Source organism: Lasioglossum baleicum, chromosome 4 (genome assembly GCF_051020765.1).
Source record: "Lasioglossum baleicum chromosome 4, iyLasBale1, whole genome shotgun sequence".
Lineage (NCBI taxonomy): Eukaryota > Metazoa > Arthropoda > Insecta > Hymenoptera > Halictidae > Lasioglossum > Lasioglossum baleicum.
In genome coordinates this window covers 14,547,934-14,562,231 of record NC_134932.1, presented here as the reverse complement: position 1 = coordinate 14,562,231, position 14,298 = coordinate 14,547,934, and the positions used below count along the sequence as shown (strand labels likewise).

Here is a 14,298-nt window from a genome sequence, read left to right as displayed (position 1 = left end):
TGAAATCATGTACCCGATGCCCAAGTGTTTCGCATAAATTGGTCTTACAGATGAAGCCTGCCTGCTCAGTGCATTTATTTATATTTTATTTATTAAAAGTGATGCAAACAGACTCCTGTGGGTAATCGATTTCATCGTGACAATGTGTACACTCTCTTTCCGATGTAATCAATTGCAGTTACCTTATTTAAACAATTTTCAATGATTTATTTTAATTATTCATACATATTAAACATCACGCATGCTATCGTGTCTGAAATCATGTACCCGATGCCCAAGTGTTTCGCATAAATTGATCTTACAGATGAAGCCTGCCTGCTCAGTGCATTTATTTATATTTTCTTTATTAAAAGTGATGCAAACAGGCTCCTGTGGGTAATCGTTTTCATCGTGGCAATGTGTACACTCTCTTTCCGATGTAATTAATTACATTCACTCTATTCGAACATATTTCAACGATTTATTCGTAGAAAATATAAGTTTTACGTATGGGATCGTATCTGAAATCGTGTATCTGATGCCCAAGTGCTTCACATGAATTGATCTCGCAGATGAAGCCTGCCAGATTACTGCATTTATAATCATCCATCCCGCTCATCCAAAGGACTGCGCAGTCTTGACCGCCGTCATCGTTGGGCTCGTTATCAGCCCATGGATAATAGCCGATTGAATCTATCGACTCGCCGGTCACGGTAACCCATGTGCCTTCCTCGAACAGATCGTGGAAGCCTAACCAGAGACCCACGTTGTTCCTTTCTCGCTTCCATTGTAGGAAGAGATCATGTTTTTGTTGAGAGTCCATCACAGCCAGCTGACCTACCAAGACAGATTTGCTTCATCGTCTTCCTTGGATATTAGCCGATAAAGCTGCGTCTACGATCGACAAACGTTGCGAAGCGATCATCTTAGAAAACAATCCGTGTAATTACCTCCTTCGGCCAAGCAAATCTTTCGGGCATTGTACCACGTCGTTTTGCGAGTGTGGATCTTATAGGCTCCCACGTCGGGTACAATAACATAGTCGCTTCTTGTCAAAGTGGGCACACAACAGATTTTGCCGCCAATAAGTCGGGTCGTATTATATTCAAGCCACTTCGTATCAGAACTCGCTGTAAGAACCGACGAAAACCATTAGCAGAAAGTATGCGTGCCTCTTTAATAGTTCTTTCAATTTCTAATCGCACAATGAAAGTTTATATTAATTTTCCAGACCACTCGCTGTAGAAACCAAGAAAATATAACACGTATTCATTTTGATAACTTCTTTCAACTTCTAATCGAAACATCAAAGGTTATACTAACGCTAAACCTACCAGAAAACGGTTTCTGGGTTTTTGTTTCACGATTATTAAAATTATGAAGATCCTTTCACTGGAAACGAATATACATATTTTTGTATCCAAGCATATAATGGAATAAAAAACACAGAAAATCTATATAAATTCTATGATGTCATTTTTATAACGCAACGTAGGTTTACTATTAATTTTCAGGAAGCAAATTTTCGCTGGTTTCCAGTCTCTAGAGTTTCTCCACAGTACAATACGCAATTCTTGAAACCAGGAAAATATTTACCGTCGGTTTTCAAGTTTCTCTTGGAGCGTAAACTGTTTTGGAGGACTACGTCAGCAGCCTCGCCACCTTGGAACACCGAAACGAAAAGTGCGGCACTCGCGATAGCGAGAAATGCCGATGAATTCATTGTGGATTTCTGTGACAACTTCAAATAATGGTCTCAACGAACACCGATGACTTGTGATGCACAACTGAACTGAGATTTTACTTGGCACGCAGTATTTATACTACTGCCCGGGATCATAATCTTTGACCTCTAACTTCTAACTTAAACTAATTCATCAAAATCGTTCGAGTTCTACCGCTGCGCTGACCTTTCCTACAAGGATTATCGCTATTCGGAAATAATTTGAACAATCGTCAATATATTCTCGTATTCTTTATTCCTCGTTTCTTGCAGGAATTTTACAAATAAACTTTTTAATAAATCGTGTCACTTCAGAGCAGAATACTTTTCGAAGTAGATGGTAAGGAATATAAATGAAATTGGAAGGCGTGGCTTGGGAACAGTATAATAATTAGATTCTTCCGACATATTTAGAGTTGTTCGCTCGTTCCATCATTTCTACCATAAATGCACAATATGCGCAGTCGACCAATCATTGTAGTCCCGAAGAAAATGGTTGATTACACTTCAAGGTTCATTCTAGCACTTCAACAGGACGGATTGGCACACCAATCAAACTTCACGACGCGATGTTCGCGTTGGTTTATAACATGTCGATGCGTGTACTGGGAAAAATGGGACCTGGATCTTCGCACAAGCTAATTTCGCAGATAAACGATTCCTTGATGGTGCACGAGGTGTCGCTTATGCCTTGAGTCTTTAGTGTTGCCCAGAGGATCCCACAGTGTTGATTTTCATGCCAATTGTTAGGCTCGTCCTTAGCCCATGGATAATAAGTCATCGCAGCGACTGGCTCGCCGGTTAAAGTCACCCACGAGCCTTGCTCGAACAGATCGTGGATACCTAACCAGACACCGTTCAGTGTCTCGTTGGTCATCCAACTTCGGAAGACCGCCTCCTTGTCCGCCGAATCGATCACGGCCAATTGACCTGCGAGATAATTGTCGTTTACTCCTGTACCCCATCTTCGTAACTTTCTCACGTGACTCGTGGAACGTCGACAAACGACACAGCAATTAATACACAACGGATTTTTTATGCATTTATGTCGAACATGAATAGGTGTAATACAACCCCTGGCAGAATGTTTCCGATTGGAGGCACTGATACGGATTTTAGAGGAAAAATTCACAATTTAGAAGTATAAAATATTACTTTATGGAGTTAAAACTGATGGGAAATGAAAAGGGGCTTATTGAAGAATGAAAAACAACAAAATAACACAAGCTTCCATTCTTCCAGAAACTTTATTTTGAAAAAAAAAACATATTTTTCAACTTTAAACAAATATGTATCGTGATGTTACTATAAAAGATATTGGATTGTTCTTTGCAGCAAAAGATTCTGTAGACTTTCCCAAATACAGTGATATCCAATGTTAATCATTATGAATGTTTACATATATTTAAACAATCGTTAAAGATGGAGAGACACCACTTTTCCGCCATTCATATCGGGCGAAGATATTTTGTTTTCTAGTTCGAAAAAAATGTTGACGTTGCAACCTTGAAAGGATGGTTTCTCAAGATAAAAGTCTGCTCTATCGCATGGTATAGTTCGATTTCCCGCTGGACCCTTATTTTTAAAGATAAACTGAAAAATATCCTGAACAATTGGTGCAAAAATGGTGTCTCTCCATCTTTAACGATTATTTAAACATGTTTAAACATTCATCATGTATCAATATTGGATATCACTGTATTTTCGGGAAAGTCTACAGAATCTTTTTCTGCAAAGAACAATCCAATATCTTTCATAATAACATCACAATACATATTTGTTTAAAGTTGAAAAATATGTTTTCTTTTTCAAAATAAAGTTTCTCAAAAACTGTGCTTCTAGGGGAAAAATTAAGGACAGATTCGAAATCAGCGCAAAAAACTCTATAAGAATCATGCAACAGTAATTGTTGAACGGTGTTGGGCAGTGTAAATCGAATCGGAAACTTTCTCCCAACTGTTCTATTAATCGGGAACATTTTTCCGTGCAACATTTTGTTTATTTTCTCGTTTCTTTGTTATAATAAATGGAGGCTTATGTTATTTTGTTGTGTTTAATTCTTCAATAAGTCCCTTTTCATTTCCGATCCGGTTTAACTCCATAAAGTAATATTTTATACTTCTAAATTGTGAATGTTTTCTCGGAAATTCCGTATCAATGCCTCCGATCGGAAACATTCTGCCAGGGTTTGTATTGGAACAGTAAAAACATTAGAAAAATTAAAAATTACTATTATATTATTTTTATCCTCGAGTGGTGACTCGGAGGCGCCACTAATAATTCTTGTCGCATTATCCAAAATATCTGTTGCATTGTTAAATTTATATCCAATAAATTACTAAACGTATTTCATATTTTGATAAACTACTAAAAGTATATTGCATAATTATATTGATAAAATTAAGAAAATCATATAAATAGAAGTATTTCAGGTAGGAAGAAAACTTCGGTCTTCGAATTCGAATAGCTTAAGAAAGAAAATTTTGTTTCGCTGCAGCTCGTTGCAATTCAGGTAGAACATTTTTATTTTGCATAAAGATCCGCTGTCTAGTAATTGTCTTCTCTACTTATCGCGCGCGCGGGAAGGAAATTACCTCCATCTCGCATACAGATCTCTCGGGCCGTGTTCCACGTGACCTTGTGCTTGAAAAGCTTGTGGGCACCTATGCCTGGTCTGATAACGTAATCGCCCCTCTCCAGAGTGGTCACACAATAGCCCTTTGGCCCTCTGAACACCATGTTTGAGAACGCGTTAACAAAAAACGCCTGGTGCTCAGCGTGATAAACGTTTCTACCGTTTATCGTGACTGTGTCCGGACATGCTGCAACCAAGAGCTTCCCGGTAAGAAATCTGAGCCGTTCCCTACTTTGTATGGGAAGCAAACATTTAATGGGGTAGTCTCTATTCCAGGATTGTATGATGGGCGTTTTCAGTAGTGTAATGCGCTAGATAAAAGATCAATCCAGGCCGCAGACGCCCCCAAATTTCAAATTTAATTAATTTAATCATTAATAAAGTAAACATGGCTTTTGAGGGCCTAGATTGATCTTTTACCTAGCGCTTTTGACTACTGAAAAACCCCATCTTCGCAATCCTCAAGTCAATTTCATCGAAGAACAGAACTTCTATTGTTTCGGTCGGCACTCGAAGAGTTGAAACAAGAACAATATTCACCTGCAGATTTATTGGACTGATCGTTGGGAAAGTGGATGTTCGAAGCTTCGAGGATCACGTCGGTAGTCTGGCCACCTCCGAAGAACAAAACGACGAGCGCGACGCTAGCCAGAGATGTCAGCGAAGATTTACGCATTTTGCGATTATTCTAATCACTGCGAACTACTTATTTTCTACTGATACTATATCAGTTCAATCGGCGGATAATTAATTCCCACTGATCACTAATTAAGCTCGCCGAACATGCAACCGTCGCGATAGGAGACGCTCAACTGAACTATCGATGTTGGTCGCCGCGAGCACACACTATTATACTTGATCCCTCCTACAATTTTCCAGCAATCGATTATTGCAATTACGAGTTGTGCTGTGCCAAGTTTATCGTTAACCTTTCACACGCGGACGATTGCAAATCGAACCAGAACGTCGATATCGTTTTTGTACTTCGTTACTTTTTTTCCACGATGTTTTCCTGGGTCGGAGATATTCCATATTCGTCCATGTTTTTAATAACACGCTTCGGGAATATAATTCCTGTAAAAAGTCATCCACTTCGATCATTTTCTATCTGTTGCGTCAACCGTGGTGTCTTTATTCGCACACTGGAATTTCCTTATCTTATAATTAGTGGGAAATTATGGCTGATCGTTATCGCATTGTGCAATCGAGTTTCCACGCATAGTGACGTAATTGAGATTCGGCGAGTTTCACAGAGAGGAAAAGAGTGTAAATACGTATTATTATTGGTCTTTATATATATTTTATTGTTAACCTCTTGCCGTATTTTAACCAGTCAGACTCGCGATGAAGACTTGAACGAAGTCTAACGAATACGAATATTACAACGACATCTGTCGGTATAAAGACGTTTTAATCAGCGTAACGGTAAACAAAATGTTACGACAAGAGGTTAATGATCATTATTATTAGTCGCGCAGAAAAGCATATAATCGCCGTCTCAGGAAACATGTGTGTTTGTGGGACAGTTTCAATATTATGCTTATCTTACATGAGCAATTACACATGACGATTACCGTATCATACTGCAGCAAAATACTCTTCCTTTCCCCATCCGTGATAATATAGTTGGCATTGAACGAGTTTTATCAGTTGGGTATTCCCTTCAACTATCAGCGAACAAAACAAAATTCAGCTCGGAGTTTTATCGTCCCGGAGTCGTCGAACGTATATTCAGCCTTTTGCACTCGGAGCTATTTTATAATAATTCGACAATGAAACGTTTCTTCCATCCCAGAATTGTCTTTTTATCCTTTTGTGGATATTCTCCCGAGAAGAATGAGCCCAAACACGATGTCCATCGGACTAGCCAAACTCGAGGAGTCTAATACTTCTCCGAGTACGGAAGTGCTTCGGTCGATCCACCCAAGATTCAAAATGATCAGAGTGGGGCCTTGTGGGTACTCGTTCTCATCGGGAGAGCCGCGGCAATTCGAATACAACCATCTCGCATCGATATTACAAACATTGTTCAAATCAGCATTGAGAAATTCTAATAAGAATATTGAATTTAGACTTTCAGTGATTTTTATTATAACTTTTCTGTGGATCTTCAGGCAAAACAAAATTGTTTGGATCAATTGCAGGACGAAACAGTGTGGTAGAAGGATTTCGAGCGTGTTTGGAGGCGAATGCCGCAGCGACGTGGCGTTGAAACGAATAAACGAGATGGACGACGGCGATAGACGGAATATTTGATCGAAAGTAGAATCGGATATGTGCTGGCGGACCACGCAGCGAACAAGAAACAAGGAGGAGCCCGTATTTCCTTCGTGATCCTTCAGGCGGATATTACCGTTCTCGATCAGGGAAACGGTGTGATCGGAATAAGGTGGAAGAAAGATGAGAGAGAAAGGAATACGCCATGCCAGTTCCACCGGAATATGGCGGAGCCTCGACTCGGAATCACATCCGGGGGTAGGGGGAGGGACAGACAAAGAGAATATAAAGTTGGTTACGTTCGGGATAAAAGTGGCCCGGACGCGGCCGAAGAAATTGAACGGGAACCAGATAGAATCCTGCAAACGGATTCGGCTGACAGACGATCCGAGATGCTTCCGAGATGAAACGGAATCGTTGAAGCGCAAGGGCACAAAAGCGATGCGGGGGATCCGCAGAGAATTAGGCGAAGAGGCGAGTCTGCCACCCGTGCTCCCTATAGCGCTCGTCGTTGTACTCATTCGTTCATCAAATCTATCGAGAATTATCCTTTGAAATCGATGTACGTATCGCTTGCACTGCAATCTGAAAGTAGCTCCTGTTACTGCTCGACTATTGTAACCCTCGTACCGCTCGTCTCCGTTTCCACTGTATGTATTTCAAGATGAACAGAATGTAAAAATGAGCTGCTTTAGGACTTAACTAAAGTCATCTTGAGTGACCTTGAACGATCGTTGTAATGAGTTATCGTATTCGTCTTTAAAAATCATATTATTCCATTTAAAAAAATATATTACTGTTCAGAAAATGTGACCTCCATATAACCTTTAGAGACACTCTGTATATACAGGGTGTGTCACCTAACGTTATCACCGCAAATATCTTTGTTGTTTTCAAAGATACATTAAATGTCTTGAGGACAAAGTTGAATGGTAAAATGAGGCTCGTACGATACCAAAAAAATGTTCGCTTTTATGTAATTCTTTTTAGGGATATCAAGGGCACCTTCTTTTTTTTAAATGGAACCACCCTTTTTTAAACATCTACAATGATGGTCCCTTTTATTACAAATTCAGTGACTGTAATTAATCAAAAACATATTTTTTGTTTTTCACTCTGTGTACAGGGTGAGTCACCTGAGTTTGTACCTGAAATTGAATCGTAAAATGGAGCTCACACGACACAAAATGAATTTTTTTTTCATTCTTTAAAATGGAACCACCCTATTTTGAACACCTACAATGACAGTTCCTGTCATAAGGAATTCAGTGAGTATAATTACTGAAGGTTATTCGAGATCTGTATATATTATTATTCTCTCTGTATGCAACGTGATAGCACGCGATACTGTGTGTACCTTCATTTCAGCGTTGTCGCTCGTTTCGATTTTCCCGGGCAGTCCTGCATCGTTTCTCTCGAGCGGCAGCCATAAGCGTGCTAGCGTAATCCGAAAGGGGATTTCAGGGTGTGCATCAGAAATTTCGCTTGGCGCGCGATAACACTGGCATTCGACTGAGGGATCGTTGAGGGCGCTTTCGGCCCCGCGATTTCATCCTTAAGCGAGCGGAAAGTGCGATGAACGTCTCGCAGCCCGTGAGCCGAGAGAGCCGAGAGAGCTGCGATGAATGTCTGAGCGGCGCGAGAGAGTAAAGAGAGAGGGAGTGAGAGTGATCAACGTCTTAGCCATGGCACTGAAAGCCGAGAGAGGGAACGTGTCGGGTTTCGTCGAGCACAAAGCGAGATGAACGTCTTAGCCGTGAGCGAGGGGGTTGGTTTCACGGATGAAAGCTTGCTATGCACCGCAGCCTTGATTTCGGCAGCACCCTGCTCGGCATTGCGGGGCTGTGGAAGAGCCGACGGAAACGCGATGGACAAATAAGTGTTGCGAACGGCGAGATGAATGTCTCGGCTGTTGAAACGGAAACCGAGATGACACGACACACTTCGATCTCGATGTACAGCCAGAGGAAAACGTTCGACAACCATCCCCTTCGCACATCTGCATCTTCGCAAATGTATTTCTACGCTGCGAAAATAGTCCGCGAAGTTCTGCTGAATACAATGTTTATTATTAGACTCCGGATGTTTATGCAAAATAAAAAGTTTGTGCATCAAATTGCAAGATGCAGGAACTAAATTTATTTATATTCTTCATTAATAACACTGTCCAACACCAAATTTGTTCCACAATTACCGTTGGGTGGTCCTTATAGAATTGTTTGCGGTGATTCCGAATCTGTCACTTAATTTTTCTCCTAGACGCACAGTTTTTGAGACACATGGCTTTGAAAACAAAAGAAAATTTTTTAACTTCAAACAAATATTGTGACGTTATTATAAACTATATTGAATTGTTCTTTACAGCAAAAGATTCTGTAGACTTTCCCGAATACAGTGTTATCCATTATGTATATTATGTATATGTATATATGTTATACATTAATACTACTACGTGGAACTAACGGGCGTTCCACGGGATACGGCTAGGCTAGGTTCCATCTTGTTAATGACTTAAGCATATTCAAATGCATTTTTTGAGCCGCTATAAAAGATGGAATAAAAAAAAAGTTTTCCCGATAAGAAAATAACGATGTCCTTGGAAAAATTATGAAAAAATAACCGGAAAAAAATTGTTATTCTATGATATTCCTCCTTCGATACCATTTAAATTATGCCATAAATATTTTTTGTGCCATTAAAAATAAAGGAGATATTTAGGTGGTCTCCTTCAGCTGAGACACCCTGTATATTAATGCTTTTAAAGTCTTATAATCTTTTCACTGTCCCAAATTGTACCTACTCGTTTTTGTCATAAATACATAAAATCCGAAATTTGAGTCTTCACATTTATATTATGTTTTTTTATTTATATATAGTTTGTATTATGTATAATGTTTTATATTTAATGTATAGCTGTTCAGGTAGAGAAAATTCGTCCACTTGAAAATTGAATTTCTCACAAACCAAAAGACCGATGTACGAAAATAATGTTCAAATATACTCTTATAGATCCGCGTTGGTTCTCCAGTGTAATTAATGGTGGTGAGAAAAATTGGAAAGGGATGTGCGCGGCAAATGGCGTCGAAACCGATTTGTCCGATGACAGGAAGTTCACTGAATGATTGGCGAAGCGTCTGGCGGTGTAAAGATACGATTCACACTTGGAACGGATGCGGGGCCCGCAGGGACTCGATCGTTTTCAGCTCGTTTGCCGTGTCCTCGCGACGCGAGCGACTCAACGGAGAGATCTCGACGGGGTCTCGGGTCAATGATTTCGGTAAATTAATGCCGACGGTGTCACAACGGTCGAGCTGTCCCGGCAAACGAGCTTCTCCGAGGACCGTTCTTTGAACGTTCCGTTTCTTGTGATCAGCCAAACACTCCCCGTCGAACTTCACAAATTTCATAACGATTCCACGGCTACCGTGGTTAGACATCAGACTTCAGTGATCACCTTTTGCTCTCCTTGGTTCCCTCGACGAACTTTCATAGTAATCTAAATAATCTTTTCCTAAATTTCTTACGGTTTTTCCGAACAAATTTCGAAAGGGTTCCGAACAATTATTTATTGTTACTTTTGGGAAGAAATTACTTATTTCTTGTATTTTACTTATTGTAAATCTAAAATTGTTATTAGAAATCAGACTATAGTTGTCGCCTTTTGGTCTTTGGTTCCCTCGACGAACTTTCATAGTAATCTAAATAATCTTTTCCTAAATTTCTTACGGTTTTTCCGAACAAATTTCGAAAGGGTTTCGAACAATTATTTATTGTTACTTTTGAGAAGAAATTACTTATTTCTTGTATTTTACTTATTGTAAATCTAAAATTGTTATTAGAAATCAGACTTTAGTTGTCGCCTTTTGGTCTTTGGTTCCCTCGACGAACTTTCATAGTAATCTAAATAATCTTTTCCTGAATTTCTTACGGTTTTTCCGAACAAATTTCGAAAGGGTTTCGAACAATTATTTATTGTTACTTTTGAGAAGAAATTACTTATTTCTTGTATTTTACTTATTGTAAATCTAAAATTGTTATTAGAAATCAGACTTTAGTTGTCGCCTTTTGGTCTTTGGTTCCCTCGACGAACTTTCATAGCGATTTAAATAATCTTTTCCTGAATTTCTTACGGTTTTTCCGAACAAATTTCGAAAGGGTTCCGAACAATTATTTATTGTTACTTTTGAGAAGAAATTACTTATTTATTGTATCTTACTTATTGTAAATCTAAAATTGTTATTAGAAATCAGACTTCAGTTATCGCCTTTTGGTCTTTGGTTCCCTCGACGAACTTTCATAGCGATTTAAATAATCTTTTCCTGAATTTCTCTTTCGGTTTGTCTGAACAAATTTCAATAGGGGTTCGAACAATTTTTTATTGTTCCTTCTGGTAATAAATTACTAGTGCATTGTATTCTACTTATTGTAAATCTAAAATTGTTATTAGAAATCAGACTTCAGTTGTCGCCTTTTACTCTTACGTTCCCTGAATAAACTTTCATAGCGATTCAAACAATTGTTCACTGTTACTTCTAATAAGAAATTGTTTATTTATAGTATTTTACTTATTGTGATTCTAAAATTGTTATGAGAAATACCTCTTGAATAAGAACGTAGTGTCTGTTCGACCAATGGTAGGTTCACTCTACTTGATGCAGGAGAACGTTTCTCTACTCGTCTGACAAATCGCAGGGTCGTATCACTTGTCTTTAAAATTCACTTTCATAGCGATTCAAACAATTGTTTACTGTTACCTCTAATAAGAAATTGTTTATTTATGGTATTCTACTTATTGTGATTTTCATTTTTTCCGTTGATTCGTAATATCCAATCTATGGTTGGAGATTTACGACCTGTGACGATTATTAACGAAAGAAATTCAATTTTATGTAACTCCCTCTCTAGTTATCACTAGGCAGCGGATCTTTATGAATTTATGATAGAAATAAGTAGATGTAAATTGAAGACAGTAAAAACATTCGAAAAATTTACAAAATACTGTTATACTACTTTCTATTGTATTTTGTATTATACAGGGTGGTCAGTTTCAAGCGATTCAAACAATTATTTACTGTTACTTCTACTAAGAAATTATTTATTTATGGTATTTTACTTATTGTCATTCTAAAATTGTTATGAGAAATACCTCTTGAATAAGAACATAGTGTCTGTCCGACTAATGGTACGTTCATTCTACTTGATGCAGGAGAACGTTTCTCTACTTGTCTGACAAATCGCAGGGTAATATCACTTGTCTTTAATATTCACTTTCATAGCGATTTAAACAATTGTCTACTGCGTTACTTCTAAGAAGAAATTGTTTATTTATGGTATTCTACTTATTGTGATTGTAAAATTGTTATGAGAAATACCCCATAAATAAGAACATAGTGTCTGTCCGACCAAGGGTAGGTTTACTCTACTTGATGCAGGAGAACGTTTCTCTACTTGTCTGACAAATCGCAGGGTAATATCACTTGTCTTTAAAATTCACTTTCATAGCGATTTAAACAATTGTCTACTGTTACTTCTAAGAAGAAATTGTTTATTTATGGTATTCTACTTATTGTGATTGTAAAATTGTTATGAGAAATACCTCTTGAATAAGAACATAGTGTCTGTCCGACCAATGGTACGTTCATTCTACTTGATGCAGGAGAACGTTTCTCTACTTGTCTGACAAATCGCAGGGTAATATCACTTGTCTTTAAAATTCACTTTCATAGCGATTTAAACAATTGTCTACTGTGTTACTTCTAAGAAGAAATTGTTTATTTATGGTATCCTATTTATTGTGATTGTAAAATTGTTATGAGAAATACCCCATAAATAAGAACATAGTGTCTGTACGATCAATGGTAGGTTCACTCTACTTGATGCAGGAGAACGTTCCTCTACTTGTCTGACAAATCGCAGGGTCGTACCACTTGTCTTTAAAATTCATCAAAGTACAATGCAACAAATGCATTGTTTAAATGGTTCAGAAATGTTGTTTAAAAGACGTCGAGAGACTATAGCAGGGACAAGCAATTAATTAACGATCTCTACAGCACCGAAATTAGCCGTTTCCCCATCATCCTGAATAATGATACGATTGAGACAGTTGGCGGTGCCATTGTCGCCGCCTGGGATACAATATAGCCGTCGGGACAAACGTGCAGCACAATGGTAAACGTCAGTAGATCGATGAATTCACTTAGCTGGTAATGAGTGGACAATTACCTCCTGCGAACTGCCAAGCACTGTACTATCGAAATTACCTTCGAATTAATACCTGAAGTCACGGTAAAAATTTCCTTGAAACTCGCGTTACAATTTTCAAGTTGCTGCTTCAACTGTAAACTATCCCTGGAGCGTAATTCTCAATCCCGGTCCATCTGCTTCATCATAAACTCTGTGAAAATTAATGTATCGTGTTCATGGACGATTGACATTAATTTTCCTTCTACCCCATTTTGTTTTATATAAAACGAACGAATGTATGCTGCTGAGTCGAACAAAATTTTTTATCGATCTCCCTGCTAGCTCACGATTGGATCTGACAATCGCATGTACAGGACTTTTCAAAATTATATATGTCGCCTATCTAGAGGCGCAGAATCACGCTATATAGTGGTCGCAACTATATACTACCGCTCAAAAGTATCCGGACACTTGCGAAACGTGTAATAGCAACGCTATTAGTATTTTGTTATTAGTATCTCTATCGAAAAATTCTCTGAATTCGCTCTGCACCTTAGAAATGTAACAAAGTGATTTCGTATTTGTGGATAGAAATTCTATTATCGCATTTTCATAATTTGTACATGAAAATAAATTCTATTCTGCTATGATACCACAATATACATAATAATAATAATTACAAGTGACAAAATTGTTTTAAATACTTTTCCTACTACCTTAAGCTATGTTTTGTAGAGGAAAAGGTTGTGTCCGGATACTTCTGAGCGGTAGTATAATGTTGAAACACCCTGTACAATTACGTTGCAGTCTATCCCGTTCATGGTCTGATCAACAAATCACCGAAATGTTTCGCCGTAAATCCGCTCGGCGTAACATCGAACCACTCGAACTCGCAAATCCGCCGAGGAAATCGCTCGACAAGAATCCGTACCCGCGAATCCGCGAAAGTATCGCGAGGCGGTTAGAACGCGAACGAGATCCACGGTGTTTAATTCGGCGATATTCAACTAAAGGATAGTTAACAGAGATTAATCGGCGGAATTCGAAAAGGACCATCGTCGCTAAAGAGTTCCATCCCCCGAAGCTCGAGGGCTCCTTCATTCTGAGCAGCCGTTCAAACGAGACGGAATGCCGAAGAGAACCGGCTTCGAACAGCTTCGTACCGGTTCGCAATGCTTCGTACTAGCTCCGTACCGCTTCGAACCTCTCTGTTCCCCGAAATCAGCCATCGGTTGGACACTCTTCCGTAATCCAAACGGCATTCACGGAACCACAATTTCCTCTGGAAAGCGGGCTACGCTTTCCTCCCCTACATCAACCCAACACCCTCTGCTACCCTTCAACCATCCCCGCAATCGTAACCAGGACGGGTAATCCGATGGGGATTCCGCTCGACGCATCAGAAATTTCTGCTCGGCATTCCCGTGCTGCTCGTTTATGTTCCTATCGGCACCGAAACTGGCTGTATTACTATTTGAAACCTTTTCAGTCAGATTTTCATTTTTACCGTTGATTCGCAATATCCAATCTATGTTTGGACATTTACGACCTGTGACGATTA

The 14,298-nt window shown here is 38.9% G+C and overlaps 2 protein-coding genes across 8 annotated transcripts in view; both read right to left on the bottom strand.

The window, feature by feature from the left end:
• The window catches only part of Btk29a (tyrosine-protein kinase Btk29A), a 259,480-nt gene that overhangs the window by 154,891 nt on the left and 90,291 nt on the right, over positions 1–14,298 (bottom strand). The window lies entirely within an intron of this gene.
• Positions 184–8,939, bottom strand: LOC143208268 (C-type lectin lectoxin-Thr1-like). Of its 3 annotated transcripts, none has more exons than XM_076422535.1 (3): positions 4,878–5,165; positions 930–1,109; positions 184–816 (listed from the first exon to the last, which is right to left on the bottom strand). In XM_076422535.1, exons 1-3 carry the CDS (start codon positions 5,011–5,013, stop codon positions 461–463), a joined length of 672 nt encoding a protein of 223 aa, XP_076278650.1. In that variant the 5' UTR covers positions 5,014–5,165; the 3' UTR covers positions 184–460. The 3 variants fall into 3 exon arrangements, with proteins under 3 accessions (XP_076278650.1, XP_076278651.1, XP_076278648.1); XM_076422536.1 differs by lacking the exon at positions 4,878–5,165 and adding an exon at positions 1,576–1,776; XM_076422533.1 differs by lacking the exons at positions 184–816; positions 930–1,109 and adding exons at positions 1,940–2,632; positions 4,297–4,524 and having other exon boundaries at positions 4,878–8,939.

What these genes read in the sequence shown, in the direction of transcription:
- LOC143208268 (XM_076422533.1), bottom strand. Translation starts at nt 5,013, where the DNA reads ATGCGTAAATCTTCGCTGACATCTCTGGCTAGCGTCGCGCTCGTCGTT. An exon ending in TCAGTCCAATAAATCTGCAG is followed by an intron (nt 4,525 to 4,877) that starts GTGAATATTGTT and finishes TCTTGGTTGCAG; the next exon opens with CATGTCCGGACACAGTCACG. An exon ending in GATCTGTATGCGAGATGGAG is followed by an intron (nt 2,633 to 4,296) that starts GTAATTTCCTTC and finishes ATTATCTCGCAG; the next exon opens with GTCAATTGGCCGTGATCGAT.